Source organism: Cololabis saira, chromosome 16 (genome assembly GCF_033807715.1).
Source record: "Cololabis saira isolate AMF1-May2022 chromosome 16, fColSai1.1, whole genome shotgun sequence".
NCBI lineage: Eukaryota > Metazoa > Chordata > Actinopteri > Beloniformes > Belonidae > Cololabis > Cololabis saira.
In genome coordinates this window covers 19,407,779-19,432,843 of record NC_084602.1, presented here as the reverse complement: position 1 = coordinate 19,432,843, position 25,065 = coordinate 19,407,779, and the positions used below count along the sequence as shown (strand labels likewise).

Below are 25,065 nucleotides of genomic sequence, written 5' to 3'. Positions count from 1 at the left end.
AGAAAGAACCACGAAAGCAGGAGAAAGACACGTGATGCTGGACAGAGGATGTAGGCTGAGATGGTTTTATAAAACGATTCTTACAGCGGCCACACGATGGCAGTAGAGCAACCCGAAAGAAAAACAATGACGTCGGAATATAAAACGGATCTACTATATTTTGGCTTATTAAAAATAAAGATAGATTCATCAACTCAAACTTGGTTATAATTGAATCAACCTAAAAAAAAAAACAACCACACTCACTGGAGGGTATAACAAATTTTGAGTGCCTACCTGCAAGTAGCGTGCCTGGTGAGCTGAAAGGGCCTCGCCCAGAGGAACCACCACTTTGTCCACACTGCGCTGGTGGGAATGAGCCTGGATGTCTGGGCTCTCCTCTGAACGCAGCTCAATATGGGAAATGAGTAAATTGGAGATCACAGACTGCACTGACTGCATGGATGGTGGAGAGATTTGACATCAGTTGCAGAGACAGTTTTTATGCGGAGGTCAAATTTTAGAAAGATGTTGGGGGGGGGGGGGGGGGTTTCTGACCTTTGTATCGCCTCCTGGAGTGGCACTGAGAGCCAAGACACGGAACTGTAGAGTCTGGCTGCAGAGCTGTCTGATCACCTGACCAAGAGGAAAAGTCAGTTTCAGTTAGCACCACGTTAGTATTGTCAAAATACAAGTCAAGTAAAAGGGATACAAAAGGAATCTCAAGGTGTTTTATGCATCCATCAAGCTAGAGTTAAACACATTTTCTGTAAGTGGAGACAGTTAAGTAGTATGGCTACTCATCAAAGCAGTGGCAATCCAGCCAAGATGACTTCAAAGGCAGAATCCATGATCAGAAAACAAAAAGCCCACAAATAAAGCAAAAGACCTAAAAATATCCAAGTGTACGAATACATACGTTTTGGAACAGGGAGGGTGTGCAAAAAATAAAATAAATAAATAAAATAATAAATATCCTTTCCACAAATCTAAATTATACCAAAGGTAATCTAAAACTAAAGTTGAATTGTTTGAGAAGAATACTCAATACTGTATATATGGGACAAAAAAAGACCCATCATACCAACATCACTTCATCAACTTAAGGTAAAGAATAGTAGAGGATGCATCATGATATGGGAGATTGATCTGTCAATTAATCTACCAAAATTTCAAATATGACAGTGACTACGTTTACATGCAGTCAAAATTCGGGTAATAACAAAACAGAATATTCCAAATGTTTCAGTAACCAGAATATTAGCAATAGCTAATATTCTGGTTACTGAAACATTCGGAATATTCTGTTTACATGGTGATTAACCATTCGGGATATCTCGCTCAAACCAGCGATGCGCGGAGAACATCGTGACACAATTCCCGTCATTTCCGCTTCTTCTTCCTGTATCAGAATTCAAAATAAATGCTGCTTTGCGCAACTTTTCGCTCAGCTTCTTTTAAATCTTGCTATCCTGGTACTTTTTACCGTCTACAAATGCCAAAATGTTCATATCCTTCATTACATTTATGAAGTGATTAGTCTCCTCTTCACTCCAAAAGTGTGGCGTGGTCTTGCGTTTCTCCGTGTTTATAAGAACTTCCTGGACTCAAAAGACCAAGATTCCTTGCGAACAGAGCATGCGCAGAAAACAAATTAATGTTCCATTTGATCGGGATATTCCGTTTGGCGTTTATATGACCGAATATTCGGGTTAGAAAAGGAGTAACCCAGGGGTCATATTCGGGTTTTTTAAAAACCCGAATATGAGCAAATTCGGGTTATTCAAAGGGGTTATTGGTGTTTACATGGCCGTGCAAATTCGGGTTATTGCCAATATTCGGGTTTAAAAAAGGTTATTGACTGCATGTAAACGCAGTGAATGTCAGAGTGGCTATCTGCCTGATGAAGCTTAGTAGAAGTTGAATGATGCAGCGGGACAATGATCCCAAGGATCAAAGTAAATCCACAACAAAATATCTTCAGATAAAGAAAAGCTGCCGTAGAGCGGCCCAGTCGGAGACCCGTCCACTGAAGGACACATTCAGTCCCACTACACACAAGAAAATATACATCTGCAATATTTAAAAGCCTATTCAGTCCACTGACTTAATATATATGCAGAAAGTTCAAAAAACAAAAAGAAACCCATCCACTATGTGGCATTGTTAACAAACAGGATATCAGCATAAACTGTGCAAAACTTGGTAGAACAAATAGCTGAATGTGATGGAAGCTGTGGGAAAAGCCAAGAAGAAAAAACCAGAGTGCCCCAATAAGAGGGATTCACACCAGACATCCCACAAAGGTGTCTGAGCTGAAGCTGAGCTGAAACTGTTTTCTCCCCCTGAACATTGTGCATGTCTGATCCAGAGCGACCAAAAGCTATTGCTTGAAGATTTGACCAGATGTAAACTCCAAGCATTCCCTCACTTTTTCCACCACCTTTGGAGATGATAAATGAATGTGTTCAAACTTGACTCAACAAAAGTTATAACTCTTCAGGTGTTATTAGCTTAAGGGCATTATGTTTGCCTACTATGGGCCTGATTTACTAAAGGTTTGCGTGTGTAAAAACGTGTGCAAACTTGACAGCACCCGCAAACCAAAGTGCCAGCTGATCTACTAACCGCGTGCAAAGAGGACTGCGCCTCTCAAATGCGCAAAATAGCACACGCAATTCATTTAGTACTTTTGCCCTGATGAATAATCAATATGGGGCGTACCCGCCAGAAATCGCTAAATACTGGGAGGGGAAGATGCAAATTGGTCCATTTACCACGCGCAATGAGATTTACCAAGCCTGAAAGTAATTGCGGGAATTGTGATTGCGTCTGTATTTAATACGTTCGAAAGGAAGGTGCTAATCTCCACATGCAAAAGGAGAAATATTTTATTTGAATGTTAAATCGAGTATTATTCAGCAAAAGGTTGCCACAGGAGGCACATTCATTTTTTTATTTGTGATAATAAATAAATCACGTGTTTTCATGGAGAAAAAAGTGTTTCTTATTGTGCGCCTATACTTGTTCTGCAGTTGTCATACCCCGGTGTTGTGCCGTATTCAGCACCCCTGCCGTGAAAAGCCCCCCCTCGTCTGACAAAAATGATATTCTCATTCCGTGTCACGTTCTGTTTAGCGTCCAGTTTTGTGTTAATGATTCATGTTTAAATGCGCTCATGGATTCCACAATAGTCATACTTTCCCACAATCACAGTCACACATAACAAAAATCGGGTAAATGGTTATTGATGTCATTAATTAATAGCCTGCTTACTGTGTTGTCTTCCATAATATTTGTAAGTATATATAATATAAACTCCTAAGTATGTGTTTGTGTGAGTGTGTATATATAAATATATTGAAGTGTCAGTGTGTTGTTTTTTTTTTTGGTCTACTTATCATTGAATATACGAGGGGGTGCTTTTCACGGCAGGGGTGCTGAATACAAGAATTTGCCTCTTCCACTAATATCTCTATAACTCCAACTCGTCAAATTTCATTTTGCGCTTGCAACTATATCCTGCTTTCCATCCACTCTCCATGGCGCAAAGTTTGCGCCGCAAACCGTAAGACACGCAACACCTCATTTAAATACTGAGGTTTGCACCTGTTATCAATTGCGCACGCAATCTTAGTTGATAACCCGCAAAACACAACAGCACGCGCAAACTTTTTCAGTGCACACGCAATTTAGTACTCTTTATTTAGGATCTTAGTAAATCGGGCCCTATGTGTCTTCGATGAAACGCAGATTACATTTATAGACAGCAAATGTGTAGATGGAAAACTAAGTAATTCTAAGGTGTCCATATACTTTTCCTTGACACTGTATACTCATTGTCATTTAATGTGACAAAATGTAGTGTTTCTTTAGAATTAAGTAAGTAACTGTCTACGATAAAAACTAAAATCTTAACTTTGAAGCTGTGATGTAGGGGATCATGTTACAATATATAGTATGTTCAAGCTGTAATAAAGAGATTTGTGTACCTGACAGTAGGCATGGTTTCCAAGTGCCTTATGAGCCTCATCAATCACCACACACTTGATCTGTTTGGCCGGGCAGGTTTCCCTGGACAGATCGTTCACCATGACCTGAGGGGTGAGGAAAAAGACACGCTTGGACCTCCACACGTCTTGTCTCTGCTTTGCAGCTGTGCTACCTGTGGGATGAAGGTGGTTAACATTTGCTAAACAAGAGAAACGATGAGTGTCATTTTGGGTTTTGGATCATGGGTTTCATACCTGTCAGCTCGGCCATGTGTGCCTGAGGGATTCCCATCACGTTATAACAGGCCTCAATCTGCTGGGCCACTAGAGGTTTGGTGGGAGCCATGAACACAATCTTCCCTGCTGGATACCAGCGGTAGAAGTTGTACATGACCACAGAGGCTATGAAGGTTTTCCCCAGCCCAGTAGGAAGACACACAAGTGTGTTCTGAAACAGGGCGACCTCTGACATCTTCAGCTGGTACTCCCTGAGTGGGTAGTTGGTTGGATAAATCCACACCTTAGCAGAAGAGCTGTCACACCCAGGGAGGTCTGGGTAAGTCTGTGTGCTTGAAGAAGCAGCAGGGAGGGCTGGGGGTTGACACAAGTTAGTACTGTCAAGCTGCAGGCTCCTTTCAGCTTCATACACAGCCACCACCATCAGATCATCGTCGTCATCTTCATTTTCGGGTACCTCGCCTCCAGTCCTCACCGGGTTCTCAGAACTATCTTGCCCTATTTCAGTCCATAGAGGATTTCTGGGAGGATGTGCTGTTGCTACCTGGACGGAGTTGCTTGAGCTTCCTTTGCGCACTCCGGCGGACTTTTTACCATCTTTTTTCGGTGGAGCAGCTTTGTTTTGAGGAACGGGGGCTCCCCAAGTCTGGAACAAAGTTCTCTGATTTGAACCTCCACTCATTTTCTCCAGTTATGGGGCAGCATTTTACGGAGAAAGTGCCATGTGCTTAAACTGCAACATTACAAACTCAACACAAACATGAGGTCACTTCCTGGTGACGCGTTCTTTCAAAATATAATACCGCGACCATAGTAACACTTTAAATAACCTCTATACTCATTCTAGGAGTCTATCTATTTCACAGAATCATGAATTGAGAATACATATACACATTAAACACGTAATTGCAAACGTGTAAGATCATTTCACAATGGTATACTTTTATTTTGACGTTTGATCCCGGAAATAAACTAACAGTTGAGTTTCACTCCCGCGCTCGGCAGCAGCGCGTCATGTAAACATGGTGATGGACACAAGCACGCTGGAGCGAATAACCACCCTTTTTCAGGTAACAAACACATTTAAGTTAGTCGCTTTTACACATTAAAGCAACAAACTGCATATTTATAAGTGCAGTAGTTTTCCGTCTTTTACTTAACTCGATCTCTCTACTTCGTTAACTCCGGAAATTAGTATAGGCTAGTTGTAAGCATTGATTGTCTTCCTACGTTACATTATACTCTACTAATATGCTGCATTACATTGTTACTATTGTTAGTAACTAGGGTTGCCACCCGCCCCTTAAAATACGGAATCTTTACGTAATTGGGAATTAAAAGTTGCGTTCCGTATTGAACCAATACAGACACATATTATGCTCTTATTTATTGATGTCATAATATACAGATGAAGGTCGGAAAATTTGAATATATTGCAAAACTTCATTCGTAGTAAATTCAACTAAAGGTGAAACGAATATACTATTTCCCACGACATGCAAAGTGAGATATTTCAAGCTTTTATTTGTTATTATGTTGATGATTATGACTCACAGTTTATGAACCCCCCCCACAAAAAAAAATCTCAAAAAATTAGAATATTTTATGAAATCAATAAACAATTCAATCATCAAAATTATAACAAATTAAGGTTTAAAATATCTTGCTTTGCATGTAATGAGACTATCTAATGTATTAGTTTTGGCTTTTAAGTTGAATTATTGAAATAAATTAACTTTTACACCATATTCTAATTTTCCGACCTTCACCTGTAGCTATATTTATATATATATATATATATATATATATATATATATATATATATATATATATATATATATATATATATATATATTTATATTTACCTGCATACAGAACATCTTGGCTGATGTGGACATACATAGCATAGGAGGCTATTCCAGTTGCTAGTATGGTTGGCTGTCTGTACAGTCATGCAAGTTCAATACAATTAAAGCACTTTAGACTTTAAATCAAAGCATTTGGTTTTTTCCTATAAAATATATACATTTCTATGCAGTTTAGAAGTTTTGGGGTTGTCCCTTTTTTTGGCGCCTGCGCTGCTGAAATCGGGGCATCCATTATTTCTATTTCTGAAAGGTGGCAACCCTAATTGTTACTGTCCTCTGTTTGTTAGGCGCGTGCACGTGGATACCTAACAAGATACGAAGTCCGACGTGCGCGGGAGGATTTTGAGGAGATCGTGAATGAGATAGATGGAAATCTGTCCCAATTAAACTGGACTGAGAAGATTATCTCCACCCCCCACTTCGCAGATACTGTAAGTATCAGTCTCTTTTTTTGATAGTGTGGTTTAAAAGTCCCTTTCTTATGTCTATTTTCCATGCATCAACAGGCAGGTCCACGTCTTCGTCCTGGCATCTGTTCTCGCGAGACTTCAGGGCCAGGATTACATGTCAGTGCTGCCCAGAGCTCAATATATTTAATAGAAGAGAGAGGCGAGCAAAGTTCCCTGATTGAGAGAGAAGAAGCCGAGCGAGACAAGTCACCAGAGTGCTTACCCAGCAGCTCTGTGAGAGGAGATGGAAAAGGACAGAGACAGGACTCTGCTGGGAGGACAGATGGAGGGATGATGGAGAGCACAGGACGGTCCTCCTCCATCTGGAGCAGTTTGGAGCTCGACATGAGCAGTCACCCTCATAAAGGTTTGTACAGTACTCAGCATTAAGTGTACATTGTTGTATTGCAGGACGTTAGTTGTCAGGTAAGGCTACAGTTCTGTGGAAAAAGTGTTTGCCCCCTTCCTGATTTCTTATTTTTTTGCATGTTTGTCGCACTTAAATGTTTCAGATCATCAAACAAATTTAAATATTAGACAAAGATAACACAAGTAAACACAAAATGCAGTTTTTAAAATGAAGGTTTTTATTATCAAAGGGAAAGAAAAATCCAAACCTACATAGCCCTGTGTGAAAAAGTGATTGCCCCCTAAACCTAATAACAGGTTGGGCCACCCTTAGCAGCAACAAAATGCAATCAAGCATTAGCAATAACTGGCAATGAGTCTTTTACAGCGCTGGGGAGGAATTTTGGCCTACTCATCTTTGCAGAATTGTTGTAATTCAGCCACATTGGATGGTTTTCGAGCATGATGAATGAACATCCAAAGGTGTGATAAACCACAGTTAATTTATGTTTTAACAGGGGGGGGGGGGGGGCAATCACTTTTTCACACAGGGCTATGTAGGTTTGGATTTTTTCCCCCCTTAATAATAAAAACCTTCATTTAAAAACTGCATTTTGTGTTTTCTTGTGTTATCTTTGTCTAATATTTAAATTGTTTGATGATCTGAAACATTTAAGTGTGACAAAAATGCAAAAGAAATAAGAAATCAGGAAGGGGGCAAACACTTTTTCACACAACTGTATTTGTTTCTGCTTAATACTTGAGAAATACTTAAACTATTGTAGTTTTTCATAACTAATCTGCAAGAAAAGTTTGCCTTGAATTGTAGAGTTTTGGTGGAGGTATGTATTTTTTAAGTTATTCTATTTACTAAATATATCCATATTTGTCCAAGAGTGTGCATACAGTAAAAAGAGCAAGGATTAGGTGAAAAAAGCAGTAAAAAGGGACAGAAACAGAAATTAAATTTTAGAAGACTTGAGATTTAAAAGTTCAATAGTGCTTTTTAAGACAAGTGGGAATGTGAATGCTATTCAAAGGGGCGAAAGCTATCAGGACATGTTAGATCTTTTAGGCAAGGCAAGGCAAGTTTATTTGTATAGCACAATTCAACACAAGGTAATTCAAAGTGCTTTACATCAACATTAAAAGCAGCAAGACATAATTAAACAGTAAATAACAGATACAATGATAAGAAAAGAGGTAAAATAATAAAAAGTACAAGTTGTTAAAAAGTAAATACTTTTTACTTTATTATTAATAGAGAATGGATGTGAGTAAAGTCAAATCATGTTACTATATCTAATGTTAGCCTGACTTCAGACAGAATTGCTGGTTCATTACACTCAGTTTCCAGCTTCACCAGTCCACTTCATAGAGTGAGCGGATTGAATTGAAAAAAAATATCAATGAACTAGATTAGTTGTCAGATGACTTTTAATTTTTGCGATGCTATTACTGTTCTTTCGTGGCAGAGCTTCATGACTGCTTCCTTTTCAACTTGGTTATTTTTGTAATGAGAGACTCACAAAAATGGCCATCAGATATTCCACAACCCTGCAGAGATCATGCATTTAAACGGCTTGTACGTCGGTTCTTTGCTTTGGCCGGGAATTAAATATTTTACATTGTTTTATAAAGTAAAAGAAAGAAGAGGAAATAATGCTTTTGAAATCAATGTTTTCCCACATAATTTACACATGTGGACTTAAATTAAAAATGTTGCAGAAAAAGCTGAGAAAAGGGAGCCTCATGAGTCTTGTTCAATTTGCAATTCATCCTGCAGGTTCTCAGCAACGCTGTCTTGCACAGGAGGTGCCCCGTACCCCAGAGGCCCTGCGTCTCCATAGAAACACACTGACCATGGAGCTTCTGTGGCTCCAGCAGGCCATTGACAGCAGGAAAAAGGTAATAGATCTACCCAGGAATATGAAGATGTAGTACTTTTATGCATTTATTCAGTCTCCAGCTGTAACGTAAATGCGTCTACTGCAAGAGTAAATGTTTTCAATGATATGAAAATTGTGTGCAGCATTTATTTAAAAAAAAAAGGCATAGGTTAAATCTAATTTCCTAAATTAACTCCTGTGGATTTTTGGAGATTGTCAATGTGTTGTGATGGCAGGCTCACACTTTCCAGCCAATTATCTTGGAAAGGGGTTAATATGATGAGGCTTTGGATGCTTTGTAGTGCTCTCTCTCTACTGATCAAAAGATTTGGACCTGTGCTTTTGCAATTAAATTTTTGATGTAAGTTTTGAAAGAAATATAATTTTTAACCTCCAATCTGCAGTCAGACCTTCCTAATTTGTTCACATGTGGACCATAGTACTTGTGTATCTAAGCTGAAACAGTTTGAGACAAGATGGATATTGATTGTTCACCCTTCGCTACATATTCCCAAATACCTCATCCTGCTGTTACTTAACCATAAAATAGTCTACGATCTACAACTTTTTTTGTTATCAAAGAACTAATAAAACAGTTTAGACATCATTTTATTAAAAGTAAAGAATGTAAGAAATTGCTAGATGGGCTTCATACTTCAACTTTTGAAAATGAAATATTGTGGTACTGTGGTTGTGGTGCAGTACTTTCTGTTCGTGGAAAAGTTTAAAAGGAAAAGAAAAGTAATTTGTTCCAAAACTGAATAACAATCAGCCTTTAATGATTGAAAGTCAAAAATATTGTTGCACTGGCAAATAATTTCTCTTTGCTATTTGTCTCACCTCATCCAGTTTCACAAAAATAAAACCAAAACACAAAAGGCTGTATTTCTGCTGATAAAGAAGGCCAGACTCCAGTATGAAATAATATGTCCCTGTTGACTTAGTTTAACTTTTTATGTTCCCTTTTCCTTATTTTACATTTTGTTTGCACTTGTTTCTATTTTTTTAATATCAGTAAAATGCTAAATGTAAATATTGCAAAAATAAACAAAGCCACAAATCCATAAGTTACCAGCCGCACCAATAATGTGTCTGTAGTGAGGCAAAGTTTCATTTGTTATCAGTCACAGACGAAGATTAATCTGTAACTTTGCTTCCTGTGTGTCACTTCATGAGTCGCATCACTATCAGCTTCAAGGATATTGATTTTGATTATTTAATTTTCAATACATTTTTATTTATTGTACTTTTGTAAGTTTCAAGTGATTTCAGTGAGAATTGTGGGTTTTTCCTTCTTTAACTGAGGGGTACCAACAATTTTGTCCACGTGTGTATACGAACAATGCATACTTGAACCGGTTCAACCGGTTTTCATCTCCGTCAAGAGGTGATATGTTTATCTGTCTCATTTTAGGTCACTAGATATTTTTCTAGTAGTCTGGATGTTCCCATTAAATCCATAGTTTTGTTTCCACAAAGCACCTGGTAACTCAAGGTGTTGATTTGTCAAGATTAGAAGTAGGACGCACAAAGATCCCCTTTTGCAAAGTAAAACTGAACTCAGACAAAAGATGATTGCTTTGTATGCATTCTGATATGTTTTAATCAGCTCCATATAAGGTTCTTAAGTAAAGTAGGTAATGACCTTCAACAAATAACTCAAAACTACTTGTGTATCTACTATAACACACAAAAATGTTCTTATTTTGAGGAAAATGTGCTACATAATGGTTTTAATGTTTCCTTTTCTCCTATACAGTACTTATCACTAAAGGACAGACTGAGCGTCTCCTGACAGCAAAAACTAACGTGAACTGGACTTGAAAATTCAGGACTCCTGTCACTACTGTCTCTCAACTCAAGATGTGAGAAACATTACAAACAAACAGCAGTACTTCTCTGCACACCCTCATTAGATTCCTGTTTTTGTTTTCTAGTAATTTAGCTTATTTTCCTTAGTTGTACTATGTTCTACATATTTCTGTAGATATTGTTTGTTTCATTATAGGAGGAGCGTCGACAAGCCCTTATGGTTTTTTTGGTTCCTCCTGCACATTTTCTGTTATATTGTTTTTTTTTTTTTATTTCCTTTTTTTTTTTCTACATACTGTTCGTCTGTACTTTAAAAACGGTTGTATATTTTTATGTGCAAACTAAACTAAACTAAACTAAAAACAGGAACTTAAATTTTATTTGAAATAGTGTATATCACATAAAATACAACCCCCCATGTATATTGTAAGATCTTGTAAAAATGAATAAAGTGTATTTTTCTAAAAGGTTTTCCTTGTGTTTTTGTCATCACATTCACAAATTTAAAATTCCACAGGAAAATGTCTTGTTTAGTTATTTTGTGTCTGAGGTGACAGTCAGTTGTTGTCTTTTAGTGTTACTGTGGCCACTCAGAGTAGGTGGTAAATGTTCAATAAACTGCACCAACCACATTTCTTTTGATTAAGTTGTTTTTTACTCAGTTCCAAGGATTTGCAGGATTTTTTTCCCCCAATTTTCTGTACAATGCTCCTTAATGTCATTGAGGTTATGGCTCACTCAATGATTGTACAATGCAAAATCAATCTTCAAAATAAACTCAAATCCTCATCCTACTGCCTCCATGTTCAGCAGTTGGTATGAAGTATTGATTTTATGTCTTTTTTTTTGTTTTGGAGGCTTTTTTGCCAAACATTTGTACTAGTTTTGACCAAACTTTTTAACTTTTGTGTCATCTGTGCAGCACTTCCCGATAAGCCGTTTTCATACAGTGTTTTTTCTAATTGTACTCTCATGAACTTTAACATTTAACATACTAACTGAGGCCATGCGTCTGAGTCGTAGCGCTAACGCCTTTGGCAGTTTTTCTGAGCGTTACAGTTTGACCTTAAGCAAACTTATTTAAGATGTCGCTCCTGGTTTGTTTGTTTGTTTTTCCCCAGCTGTGAATGATATTTCTCATTGTCCAATGATGAACTCCAGATTGTTTGAAAATGGCCTTATATCCCCGTCCCACTCCCCCCGCCCCACCCACAGTGTGTTTAGTATTGCCCACTGGAATCAGCTACTTTAATCAATATGCACATTTTATTTGGCAATAATTTTTGTGTAAAAGCAGACAACCCGGTGTGAGGGGGGGTATCTTATTGATTCAGCTTACAATACAGAGTCCCACCCTTTCTCCCCTCCTCTGTCTGTCTCTTTTGTTGTGGTTTCTGCCGATGGTTTGGCCAACAAAGCCAGTCATTGCTGGCTATGCTGCCATAGCAACCAGGAAATACTCACCGCCGTCAGTGTAGTAGTGCCCGTGTGAGGGGGGTACAGAGCAGAGCAGATCATGGTGAGTGGGAGTTGAGACAGATCACAACAACAGAAGGTAATGATTTTCACCTTTGGCTTTCTTGAACTTATTCTGCATTAAGTTTGTGAGTGACTGAACAGAGTGGTGTTGAGCAAGGGGGAGTAAAAAAAATGTGATGCGTGTACGTGGATGTATGTGTTATGCATTAAAGTGAATGAGGCTGTATGTTTGGACTCAAAAATCCTTTTTTTAATTCTTTAAATGCATATGTATGTGGACAGTAACTGCTCGTCCAGACATGGCTGCCAACACTGCAGCTACTTCTCACTTGCCTCCGGTGAAGAGCGTAGTAGTGTACAGGAATGGTGACCCCTTCTACAGTGGACGGAGGTTTGTGGTGAACCAGCGACAAGTGGCCACTATGGAGACCTTTTTGAATGAGGTGACCCAGAGCATCGGGGCCCCCCTGGCGGTCAGGACCCTGTACACGCCCAGGCACGGCCACAGGGTCGCAGACCTGCAGGACCTGCAGACAGGAGCCCAGTATGTGGCCGCTGGCTTTGAGAGGTTCAAGAAACTGGAGTGAGTTCAAAATATGTTTGGTGTGCTCATTGTCAGGGATCATTGTGATATATATTTGACAAGATAGTTCAAAGTTAAATAGTAGATAGATAGTTAAGTTAAAAAAAAACTTACAATAATTGTTGTTATCTTTGCCTTTATGCAGTTACCTGAATGTAGGAACAAAAAAGCAGCCTGCCAACCGCGAAGAAATCCAGGTAGGGCTTTAACGTGTACAATATATGCACTGAATCTTCTTGTTATAAGACCAACAGCATAGTCCATCATTCATTAACCCTACTCTAACCAAGAGGAATGTACCACCTGGGTAAAGTGTGATCCATCTACACACCTCCCAAGTCTGGCACAATGAAGGCTGTAACTTGGACAAAAATACTATTTTCCTAATAAAGTGGTAGAAAATTGTAATATTAGCATAATATAGATACAGGTTACCCCTTTTTGCTTACCGTCCTGTTAATGTCACTGGTTGCCATGTAAATTACTAGAAAATCACAGGGTTGTGACTGTGCTGTCCATCAAGCAGTCCCTCCGACTTGCAGGGTTCTCAAATTACACTATCGTCATTAATTACAACTGGATATTTTCAGAAATGTGCAGATTATATTCAATCTTATGAATGTTTTTATCAGGAAGAAGATTCTCAGCCACATACGAACTCTTTTCTTTTCGTAAAGCAGGACATGCTGTCGAGGACGGGCGGTATTGTTCACGAAGAGGCATCTTTTACATATTACGCACATAAGTGCCCCGAGCCTCTCATGTTTACAAGTACTTGCTTTGTATTCCAACGACCTGGCAAGAATTACCTCTTGGTTTTTCAGAGACAGTGTTTTTTTTAAGTCTTAAACTGTCAGTGTTTAGTGAAAAGTATAAAACTGTGGAGAGTAAATGTGTGTGACTTGGGTTTCTGCCATTTGGAAAGCAGATTTTTCTTTTAGCCAGGGGCTTTGGGTCCTGAAGTCTACATGTGTGGACTGTGGTTGCTGTGCAGCAGTGCAGGAAGTGTGTATGTGTGTGTTTGATCCTGCTGGTAAAAACAAAAAGCTTTCACACAGGTCTATCGGGGCCATGTGCATGTCCAGGCAGGCCCAAGGGCTAAATTCACAGCTTGCGTCTCTGCTCATACTCACCGTAAATTAATGAAATGTTTGCCACCTCGCTGAAAACAGTAATGACCATTTTCTCCTGATGTGGTTGATTTTGATTGGCTTCCACATCGAAGGCAGAAAAGGATATCGGCTCCTTGTTTCATATGTAGCAAGGCTGTGAAGAGCTTGGAAAGGGTGCTTGAGATCAGACGGGGACGTTTGAATGTGCCATGAGAGGACTCTTAGAGTGATGTTCGTTTCCATGGCTGCAACACTCTCGCTGATACGAGCAGAATAGTTAATAGGCATTCAACGCTTGGGACAAATGAGTTGGAAGTGCTGGATGTCCACCGTATAGATAGGCAGGACAGGGCTGGCATAAATGAGATGAGGAAATTCCTATATTGATGAGAAAATTACAACATTGTAATGTTCTGCACTACTTTGCAAATGATTTTCTGAATGTTTCCTCCAGACAAAAGTCGTCCAGAGGTTGAACGTTTCAGCCAAATGGAAGGAGTTTATACCTGTTCCTTGCATTATACAGTGAGTTATGCAAACACACAAAATTATAGTTACCATATTGAGATCACATCTAAAATCGACAGTATATCACCACTGAAAGTAATCAACAAATGTTAAACCAAACACGACTTTTGGGACAGATATCCACAACCCCATATCGTGTCGATGTAAAATGAAGGAAATTAAATTAGATTAGATAAAACTTTATTGATCCCTTTGGGCAGCAAGGGAAATTAGGAGTTCCAGTAGCAGCACAGAACCATAAATGAATATAAATATAAAGTTAAAGGAAAATACATAATATACCAAAAATATCAACTTAAAAAGGTCTGTACAGGAGAAAACTATTGCACAATTATTATATTGTACTCAAGTAGTCAGTTATGATTGTACCCAGTCCAGTTTGCATTTAACTAGTTTACTATTGACCAGTCCGTAGTGATGTCCATGTTCACTATTCCCAGTTTCTGGTGCAGTCCAGTTTGTCACTTAACCACAGCCGGAGGTACTTGTACCTGGCTACGACCTCCACATCAACTCCCTCTATCAGAACTGGTCGCAAACGTGGTCTGGACTTCCCAAAGTTGATGACGAGCTCCTTAGTCTTTGAGGTGTTGAGCTGCAAATGGTTTGTGTTGCACCAGAAGTTCTACACCAGACCCTGTTACACCCCACAATGGCTGTGTCATCTGCAAACTTCTGTTAGTGGCACATCTCAGAGTTGCAGCAGAAGTCAGAGGTGTACAGGGTGAAGAGGAGATGAGCCAGCTCAGTAGCCCCAGGTGCCCCCATGCTGCTGACCACAACGTCAGATGTGATGTCCTTCAGCCTGACACACTGGTTGAAGAACCAGGACACCAGGCAGGGGTCCAATCGCATCTCTCACCAGCTTGTCCTGAAGGACAAGAGGCTGGACGGTATTGAAGGCACTTGAGAGTTCAAGAAAAAGGATCCCAATGGTGTCACTTTCCTTGTCCAAATGTGAGTGGGCTCGATGCAGAAGGTGGAGAACAGCATCCTCCAAGTGCATGGTGTCCTATGCATGTTGCACCTGGGACCTGAGGAGGTGCAGGAGGAGCCGCTCTGACGTCTTCATGAGATAGACGTGAGTGCCACTGGTCAGCAGTCATTCAGATCACTGAGGCCATTCTTTTTGGGAACTGGAACGATGCAGGATCTCATCCAGAGCTAGCTGCTGGCCAAGGTTGAATATCTGTCTGAGTACTTCCCCCAGTTCAGCAGCACAGGACTTATGGAGCCATTGACACACCATTTTAATGGTTAAAAATTAAAGAAAGGACTATCTTTGAAGATTCTAATGTATCTGAGCTTAATAGTATAGTAATCTTAAAGAGGATTATACAGGACTGTCTCAGAAAATTGGAATATTGTGATAAAGTTCTTTATTTTTTGTAATGCAATTAAAAAAAAAAAAAAAAAAATGTCATACATTCTGGATTCATTACAAATCAACTGAAATATTGCAAGCCTTTTATTATTTTAATATTGCTGATTATGGTTTACAGTTTAAGATTAAGATTCCCAGAATATTCTAATTTTTTGAGATAGGATATTTGAGTTTTCTTAAACTGTAAGCCATGATCAGCAATATTAAAATAATAAAAGGCTTGCAAATATTTCAGTTGATTTGTAATGAATCCAGAATGTATGACATTTTTGCATTACAGAAAATAAAGGACTTTATCACAATATTCTAATTTTCTGAGACAGTCCTGTAGATATTCTCCACCCCTCTTTTTAGTTCTCAATCCCTCATCTTACACAAGTTTCTTATTATGTCAGCATTTACTTCATGTATTGTTTCAGACAAACTTTTCAAAAGCAATATGCTGTTTCTCCTCAGTGTTTTCCGTAATGGAGATCTCCTGTGTCCTCCGTTCCGGCTCATCATTCCTCGCAGCATGCGGCAGGACCTGGAGAAGATCCTGAGTCTGATCACAGAGAAGGTCAGCTTACGGACCGGAGCAGTGCGCAGGTCAGGAACACTGGCATCCAGAACCTCCCACATACTGTAGCTTCTGATGAGCCCAAACAGAGAGACGGAGATATTTTGATTATTTCTTTTCAGGTTGTGCTCTTTGGAAGGAGTGGCCGTGTCCTCAGCTGTGGAGCTGCAGACAGGCCACTGCTACGTTGCCGTGGGAACTGAGAGGTTCAAGAAACTTCCATATGTGGAACTGTTGGTTTCAAAAGCTACAGAGAGGTATTGTCATGCAAGGGCAATTGCATGTGTGTAAATCTGTTTAAGTGATATCAGCTGAAATAAGGATTTTAATAGAGATAAGAAGCTGAATAAAACATCAATGAACACATTCATCCCTCACTTGTTATATATATATATATATATATATATATATATATATATATATATATATATATATACATACAGTATATATGTGTGTGTGTGTATATAATTCTGTTTGTGTATATTTTTAGACATTATCCTGGGAAGAGGAGACTGCTGAGGAGAGCTCAGGTAAAAAAATAAAATAGTATTGTTGATAAACTCCAAAGTACATTTAATTTACAGCATTTTATGTCTGAATGACAACTCTGAATAATAAAAAAGTGAAAAACAATAAAAGGCAAAGTTTTTTCTTGTGTTTTTCTCCTAGAACATGAAAGCAGGAACAGGCCCAGAAGACCAGTACAGTGACTCGGCACTTCTCGACTCCCCAGAGGTCCAAACACAAACAACTTATTTCTGTTTTAAATTCAATGCACGTATAAGGCATTACAAAAACAGTCACCCACACCTGATCTGTTCAGTCTTTCAATCCCTATTACATCTAATTGACGGTCTTAATCCATCCTATACACCAGTTTAACCGACAGTTTATAAGGTATTTTTGTCAAATGTAAATTTGATACTCTGTAAATTAAATGTGTACTCAGATGTAAGCATTGCATTTCAGTCAGATGGGCGCAGGGTGAAGTCAACGGGGGATGAAGCTGCAGCTCCATCATCCTCACAGCAGATGAGCAAGAGAGAAGCAGCAGAGGAGACGTTTGCCAGGCCAGAAAAGATCTCCAAGAACCGAACACAAACTCGACCACCACTCAGCAATGGATCTGGTTAGGATTCCAGTCAAATGGAGTTCTATGCACCTCATTTTAAAAATATGTCTGCATTATTATAAATATATTTCATCAACATGTCCTTGAATTATATTTGGAATAGTTGAGCCCAACATGTTCAAAGGAGCAGGGCGACAAAGGAGAGAGGAAGTCCAAGGAGCTGAGGAGGTGCAGGAGGATGAAAACACGGCTACTGAGCTTCCCATCGACCAGGTAAGCTTTTATCACCTGGATCCTTTCTGTCTGACGTCATAGAAATATCACTTAAGGAGCTCTGTTTGTAGGATATTGTAGATATGTTGTATAAGATAAATCTAAAGCTGATTCTCGCTGTCTTTTTAAAGAGAGTTGCAGAAATAGTGGAGGAAGAAGACTTAAAAAACACAGAGGATCCTCTGAACAGCACCCAGCAGGTAGGCAGCTTGTGATCTCCAGAGAGAAAAGGCGGATAGTTCCGTCTTTGACAGTCAGACTGTGAGGAAAATTCTTCCCCCAAAAAATGTATAAATTATGTTATTTTGAAATTATGAATTAATAATTCACAGTATTCTTCATGGAAAGTGGATTAATGTTGTTATGCTTTATTATGTGTTTGGAATGTTTTAAGAAAAAAAGGACAATGTAGAAATTATTAATATGTAGTTGATGATGTAAATTGAATATTTTAATTTTTTTAAATGGAAAAAAAAAAGAGAACCAGCATACCAAGAGCGACATTCTCCACTTTGGAGGAAAGTGTCGCAGATCTTTCGTGTGGTCTTGTTTCTTGTTGTCCTCAAGAAACGTGTAGATTTTGATGAGCAGCAAAAATAAATAAATATTCACACCCACACAAGTAAAATGAAAAGCTGCTAGAGTATATGAGTGGGTGTTTACATTTAAATTTTGCCTAATAGACGCGTTCCACCGAAAAAGCCTCACTTTACCTGTCATGTATAAATACATTTTGTTTTGCATTTTTCCCGTGTGAAAGCCACCACCATCTGAAGAGGAGCAGGGGTCCACAGCTGAAACACTGGTACGTACACCCACACACTCAAACAACTAATAAATAAATGAATATACCTGGTTATGATGAGTCCATGGACAAAAACAATGTCCTCTGTCACCGATCTGTGTTTATTTTATTTTATTCTTTTTTCAAAAGGAGGCTGAGCTAAAACAGACATCTTTGAAGCCAGGTTCTTCATCACCCCTTTCACAAGGAAAAATCAGGGAAAATCAGGTAAGTTTGCTGCTTCACATCTTTGAATATTGTATGAGCGCTATAACCGAGGTACTTCAAATCATCTACTTGATAACTTTCACACCAAATACTCTGCCGTGACAGGAGAACCTTCAGGAAGCTCCATCAGTCTGAGGAAGACAGAACCATAATCAGGTCGCTGCATCTTCACAGGTTCTCCGCTGATGGCTGAGTGATCACGATACTTCCACAATGCAACTACAGGAGTGTTTGGCTGAATCGGTAGTACTTTGATTGTGGTAATGAGCCAAAAAACAATAATTTGTGTTTTCTTTTTGACAAATTGTATGAGTCAGAAATATGAACAAGACTCACAGAACCCACCAAAACACTCACCTGATATTGCCTTCCTTCAAAGTGCTGTTTGTTGTAATTGTGTTCATCTTGTTCAGTGGGAATAATACTGATGTTGACACTGTGCAGATGCCTAACACTGACATTTATTCAATATGTGTACATAAGAAACCCGATTTTAGGCTGGTTTAGTCTGTCTGGCAAAAGCCTGTGTTGGAGAAACATAACAGATGAAGAGTTGCTTAGCCAACAATTTATTACTTAAATATGAGCAACAACACAGGGACAGATTAAAACATTGTCAAAGGCATCTGTACAGGTTCCTGTAATCAAATCCAGTCACAATAAAAACACAGCTTACCATGTATCTGGCCAGTCTTTTATCTTTGTACCATTTTAGACAAGACTGAACACTGGTGGGCGTCTCTGGTTCCCTAAACTCAATCTGAAACATCTACAGCAGCACGATATGTGTTTATTAATATATGGAAAAACAGCCTTATTCTTAATTTTTACAAAAAAAAAAAAAAAAAACTGCTTCTGCATTTGGCTTTGTTTCACAGGCTTCAGCAGACATAAAGCAGCTGCTCACAAAACATCTCTTTGAGACCAGAAAGAGACATCTGATTGGTCCACTCCAAACCCCTGACTTCAATTGTATGTTGTCTCTATAGTATCTGTGCAAATTCCAGTCACATGGAGGCTAGCAGAGCCCCCCAAAAAAAGTTAACAACCACTGGCTTCTCTGTGGCCACCGTAAATCTAGTCCAAGTCCATAGCCTGAACCTTGCACGAACCCACAACCCCCTTCAACTTCTTTTTCAGAGACAGGGTTTTTAAAGCTCGAGCTGAGTTAATCTGGGTAAACTTCTCAGAATTGTTGCTCTCAGGAGTCGCTGCTTGAATCTAAATTGCCCCCTTCAGCCCTACTCAAGCTCCAGCTTTGGTCTCCTTTCCTACCCTGGTGAGGAATCCATTGACAGTCCAGAACAATTTGCTTTAACTCTGATGTCCATTGGAGCACAGGCTGGGCCATTTTCTGTCCCTCAGATGTTTCTGTCGTCCATGGAGCTTATAACACACAGAGTGATGCCAGCCATGGTGAGGAACATTCCCACGACAGCCTCTGCAGAGAGTGACGGATGAAGACATGAAAGTAAAAATAAAGGCATCTTAAAAGGAAATTTTTTTGTTTTTAAAGGGAATAAATAAGTGCAGAAAGAAATATACTTGAAATAAAATGATCATCAATAAGTAAAAAAATGCTTGTTCTAGAAACAAACAAAAAAAAGTATGTTTTGTTGACAAAAACATAAATAACTCACTTATGCCTCCAAACTCTTCACCCAGTAACTTGCCAGTCAGCATAGTGAAGAGGAACGTGAGAGAGTTGGCCACAGGAACAGCAAGGGACAGTTCTGGATGAAAACATTTTTTTTTTTTTTAGAGGAATGTTCTGGCTCATAAAAACAGACAGATAGTTCCACATATGAAGTGCATGTCCTTAGTGGCACAACCGGTACCAGAACCTTTGGTTAAATGGTGAAATACAACTACATGCACAAAAGTATTTGTTCAGAGTCTGTTTATCAGACCCATTGCTACAAGTGTATGAAATAACTATCCATGCAGTCTCTATTTGTAAACATTTGTGATCCAAAATGTGTCGTTCTGAAGAGCTCAGGGACTTTCAGTATGTTACTTCAAGATGCAGCTTTGCAATTTGCACAGCGCTATGCTTCCAACTTTGTGGCAATGCAATAGTCAAAGTTCAAAGAGTTCTCCATTTGGAAAGTTGTGGAGGAATAGTTCTGATAAACAGTAAAGTACAAACTACTCAGAATGATGGCCATTAATGAGCATATTTTAACCATCCAAAAACAACTCAAACCTAATCATAGTTGTTTGAGATCATACCAGTGCAGGTCATGATGAGCCATGATGAGCCTGTGCATGTGGAGAAATTCGGATGCTTATTGGATTCATTATGAACACATCTGTCTCCATAATTAAGTACGTCAATAGGGGTTGGCAAGATCTACATAGCTGCATTACCATAAAAAATGAAAAGCACAAGTATAATTAATAATAGTAAAATTAATAATCTGAGCTTTATTACATTTTGGTTACCCACATCTTGCCCTCTAGTAGTTTATTGCAATAATTTACAGACACGGTTAATGGCACCGCTGAGCTATCATTAGTGTTAATTTGAGCAGCACCAGTGCCTGAACCAAAGTCCCCAAGGATCCCTGTAAGAATTCTGGGTTTATGGGTCTCTGGGCCTCTCCCTTTGTACTGTATCTTGCAAATGTTTTGCATAACATTCACTTATTCCAAGGTCATTTTGAATACATTTGAGAAGTCTTTTTGTATTTTGGTGTCTTTGTGTCAGTTTGTCAGTTACATTTTGTGTATCATCCTGGTCTTATGACATACCTGTCAAGTTTTGGATTTAAAAATAAGGGACATTTTCCGCCACCCGCGGTCCCACCAACCCAACCGAGGTCCAGTGTTACATTTTAAGACAGATTTAAGAGAAATCTAAAATAACTACCTGTCAACAGCTTACAAACTACAATTATGTGCTCAGAATCTGATAGGCCGACCTTGGTTGACACTGAAATGCTGTAGACATTCCTGTGTATGTAATTCCTATAATAAAGCGTAAATGAGAACACAAAAGGGAATTAAAGCCCACTTATTTATTTTAAATATTTTCAATGAATATACATTGATTGTCTTCAAGTGAAACATTTACATTTTCTTTTAATTTGTAATTTTCACTCATGTGGCTCTCTGGTATTAATGACTGATGACACAGTTTCTGAGCCCCATCCTGCTCCTCTATAGGAAAGTAAATTCGGTTTCCCATTTTTAAAGATATTTACACGAAGTCTTTGCTTTTTTGGCTGAAATGCCTTCACTCTCGTTACATCCATCCATCTCTGATTTGTTGTTCCGAGTTTTCTCCCGTGTTGCCACTAACCTCGTGAGAACTGCCAACCAGGCGACATCAGGTGGCAGTTCTCGCGAGATTAGTGGCAAATCAGTTTGGAGAGACACGGGAATGCCTTGGAATGATTATATTATAAAACGGGAAATATACGGGAAAATACTAAAATGGGAGGACGGTGGGAAAGAGGGGTAAAATACGGTAGTTTTCTGGCCACAACGGGAGACTTGACAGGTATGTATAATGTAGGGTTGCGACCTTTCACAAATAGAAATAAGGGACGCCCCGGTTTCAGCAGCGCAGGTGCCAAAAAAAAAGGACATCCCCAAAACGTCTAAACTGCATAGAAATGTGTTTATTTTATGTGAAAAAACAAAATGCTTTAATTTAAAGTTTAAAGTGCTTTAATAGCATTGAACTTGCATGACTGTACAGACAGCCAACCATATAGCAACTGAACTAGCCTCCTATGCTATGTATGTCCACATCAGCCCAGATGTAGAATATAGCTACAGGTGAAGGTCAGAAAATTAGAATATGGTGTAAAAGTTAATTTATTTCAATAATTCAACTTAAAAGGTGAAACTAATATATTACCTAGTCTCATTACATGCAAAGCTAGATATGTTAAGCCTTTATTTGTTATAATTTGGATGATTGAATTGTTTATTGATTTCATAAAATATTCCCTTTTTTTTTTATTTGGGGTTTCCAAACCCCAAATATTTACCCACAATTTAAACTGTGAGCCATAATCATCAAAATTATAACAAGTAAAGGCTTGAAATATCTCTCTTTGAATGTAGTGGGAAATAATATATTTGTTTCACCTTAAGTTGAATTTACTGAAACGAATGAAGTTTTGCAATATATTCAAATTTTCCGACCTTCACCTGTATATTGTGACATCAATAAATAAGAGCATAATATATGTCTGTATTGGTTCAATACGGAACGCAACTTTTAATTCCCAATTACGTAACAATTCCGTATTTCAAGGGACGGGTGGCAACCCTAGGATAATGATGCCTCTCACCGGTGGTCGACAGTGTGTAGTAGTAAACCAAAGAGCCGCTCTGGTTGAGAAGGAAAGGGACCAGGTACTAAAAGAAGCAGGACACAAAATTAATTAGGCCTACTCAAAGAACAGTCATTTCAAATGGTAAATAACTTATTAATAGTGTTAAAACATACCTTGATGTTAAGGAAGAGAAACTTAACGTCGGCCAGGATCTGCGCGAGTCTGCTGGGTTTCCTCACGTCCTCCATCCCCTCTGTGCCTCTCTTCAGGAAGGGGTTGGTGCAGCCCCACAACACCGACACCAGCACCAGACTCAGCAGCTCCGCTGCAAATACACACTCACTGCTGTTTACATCTCAATTAGCACTGATATCATTCGTTCATTCGTTTTGTTTATTTTGAACATGTATAAAAAAACAAGAAAAAAGATAAGAAAACAAATACAGGTGGGCATTCCACCACATAAAGAAAAAAAAAAACATCAAAACACATATTTCAGTTCCATGTTCGAAAAGGAGTGGGGGGAAGTTTAAACTTATTTAATCCCACCCCCTTTCCACAACTAAACATAAATTATATGTCTGTATTTACTTTTTATGCTATACACTAATTTGTATAATATATATAATTTTTACAAAAACAACCTGTTTAATACCAGATGTAAGCTCTATCATAAATATAATATAACTATGATATAAATATAATATTTTTGATTTTGATTTGATTTATTTTATTTTTGTACATGTAAAAAACAACACTTCAAGAGAAGTTTAAGAAAACAAAACAACAAAAAAAAAGAATTTCATCCTTTAGCACTTGATAACTTAATTTACATGTGCAAAAAAGGAGTAGGAAGAAGTGTAAACTTATTTAATCCTACCCCCATTCACTAATCATTTAACCCGTATTTATAAATACTCACACACTGTATTCACACTGCTAAATAACAGTATTATTATTAGTATATACTGTAATTATACTCACATACATACACATAGTTGAATATCTATATATTATTAATATTAATAATATATTCTATATATTTGTACACACATGCCCATATAAATATTTATATAAATATACTTATTTACACTATACTGTCTTTATTAACTGCATCTGCTCTATGTATATATATATATATATATATATATATATATATATATATATATATATATATATATATATATACATACCTGTATACATACACATATAATTAGCTGCCCATTTCTGTACATAAATATGAACAAATCTACCCATTCACCCAATAGTGTTATCTGTAACTATGATATAAATATACGCACAAATTAACAAATAAAGATTTTATGTTTAAACCCTTTAAATTATAACCCCCTTCCCTCCCAAATAATGAATCTTATCCGGTAGCGAATGGTTTTTTGCTTTAAACATTACTTTGCAGATTGAAATGCCACTTAATCCATGAGTTTTAGTACTTTAGATTGTAAGAATAGTGAGTTAGTGTGATCTCGATATCCAGCCTAATGAATGTATCGTATTGCTCTCTTTTTAAGTTTGAGTAATGAGCGTAACCTAGTTTTATAGTTATTGCCCCAAATTTCTGCAGAGTGAAATATGGAAGAACTAGTGCGCAGTAAAGAATGTGAAGGAACCTGTAATCCAAAACCTGTTTTGCTCTGTTAAATACTGCAATGCTCTTTAAAACTTTGTTTTGTACATGCTTAATATGAGCTTTCCAGCTAATTTGATCATCCATTATTACTCCATATCAAAACCATAGATGTTAGATAGCGACTGAAACAGCCCAAAAAGCAGAATATTCTGGTACCTGTGGGTTAGTCTTACGGGCTACCTTACTTCCTTAGCATGGGCTAAGGTATGTAATTAATGCTAAAGAAGAAACGGAATATATATATATATTCAAACTGAAATATGAAATAAAGCTCCCTGTAAATATCACGGGTCGTGCATTTAATGTAGATAGTTTCCACTCACCGACAGTCACCATTGTCACGCCGACATCATTGTAAACAGTCCATTTAGAGTCTCATTCAAGACCAGAACTCGTCTTCGCTTGTTAGTGAACACTTAAAAAAAAAAATACTCGCGTTTCTTCAGATATACATACCATTGAAAGAAATAAAATTACTAGAAAATAAAAAGTAAATTAATAAGACATTAAAACATTAAAATCCCAAATCAATTTAAAAACAAAGTGAAA

The 25,065-nt window shown here is 38.1% G+C and overlaps 4 protein-coding genes across 4 annotated transcripts in view; 2 read left to right on the top strand and 2 right to left on the bottom strand.

Annotated features, from left to right (window-relative positions):
• The window catches only part of fancm (FA complementation group M), a 46,188-nt gene extending 41,252 nt beyond the window's left edge, over positions 1 to 4,936 (bottom strand). Inside the window, exons 1-4 of the mRNA XM_061744227.1 lie at positions 4,227 to 4,936; positions 3,972 to 4,144; positions 538 to 615; positions 277 to 435 (exon numbers count right to left, since the gene is read on the bottom strand). Coding sequence (XP_061600211.1) covers positions 277 to 435; positions 538 to 615; positions 3,972 to 4,144; positions 4,227 to 4,890 — 1,074 coding nt within the window. The 5' untranslated portion in view covers positions 4,891 to 4,936. The remainder of the gene's footprint in view (positions 1 to 276; positions 436 to 537; positions 616 to 3,971; positions 4,145 to 4,226) is intronic.
• A 294-nt stretch (positions 4,937 to 5,230) lies between these two features.
• iqcc (IQ motif containing C) lies at positions 5,231 to 10,827 on the top strand. Its single transcript, XM_061743282.1, has 5 exons — positions 5,231 to 5,278; positions 6,364 to 6,507; positions 6,583 to 6,892; positions 8,660 to 8,781; positions 10,522 to 10,827. Exons 1-5 carry the CDS (start codon positions 5,231 to 5,233, stop codon positions 10,555 to 10,557), a joined length of 660 nt encoding a protein of 219 aa, XP_061599266.1. The 3' UTR covers positions 10,558 to 10,827.
• Positions 10,828 to 12,352: 1,525 nt separating this feature from the next.
• On the top strand, positions 12,353 to 19,205 carry dcdc2b (doublecortin domain containing 2B). Its single transcript, XM_061743892.1, has 13 exons — positions 12,353 to 12,636; positions 12,782 to 12,833; positions 14,203 to 14,273; positions 16,117 to 16,248; positions 16,342 to 16,476; positions 16,710 to 16,749; positions 16,889 to 16,954; positions 17,189 to 17,348; positions 17,455 to 17,564; positions 17,696 to 17,764; positions 18,325 to 18,369; positions 18,499 to 18,576; positions 18,682 to 19,205. Exons 1-13 carry the CDS (start codon positions 12,353 to 12,355, stop codon positions 18,709 to 18,711), a joined length of 1,272 nt encoding a protein of 423 aa, XP_061599876.1. The 3' UTR covers positions 18,712 to 19,205.
• On the bottom strand, positions 19,130 to 24,917 carry tmem234 (transmembrane protein 234). The gene is made up of 5 exons (XM_061743893.1): positions 24,840 to 24,917; positions 23,042 to 23,193; positions 22,884 to 22,950; positions 20,217 to 20,309; positions 19,130 to 20,017 (listed from the first exon to the last, which is right to left on the bottom strand). Exons 1-5 carry the CDS (start codon positions 24,850 to 24,852, stop codon positions 19,938 to 19,940), a joined length of 405 nt encoding a protein of 134 aa, XP_061599877.1. The 5' UTR covers positions 24,853 to 24,917; the 3' UTR covers positions 19,130 to 19,937.
• Positions 24,918 to 25,065: the final 148 nt, after the last annotated feature.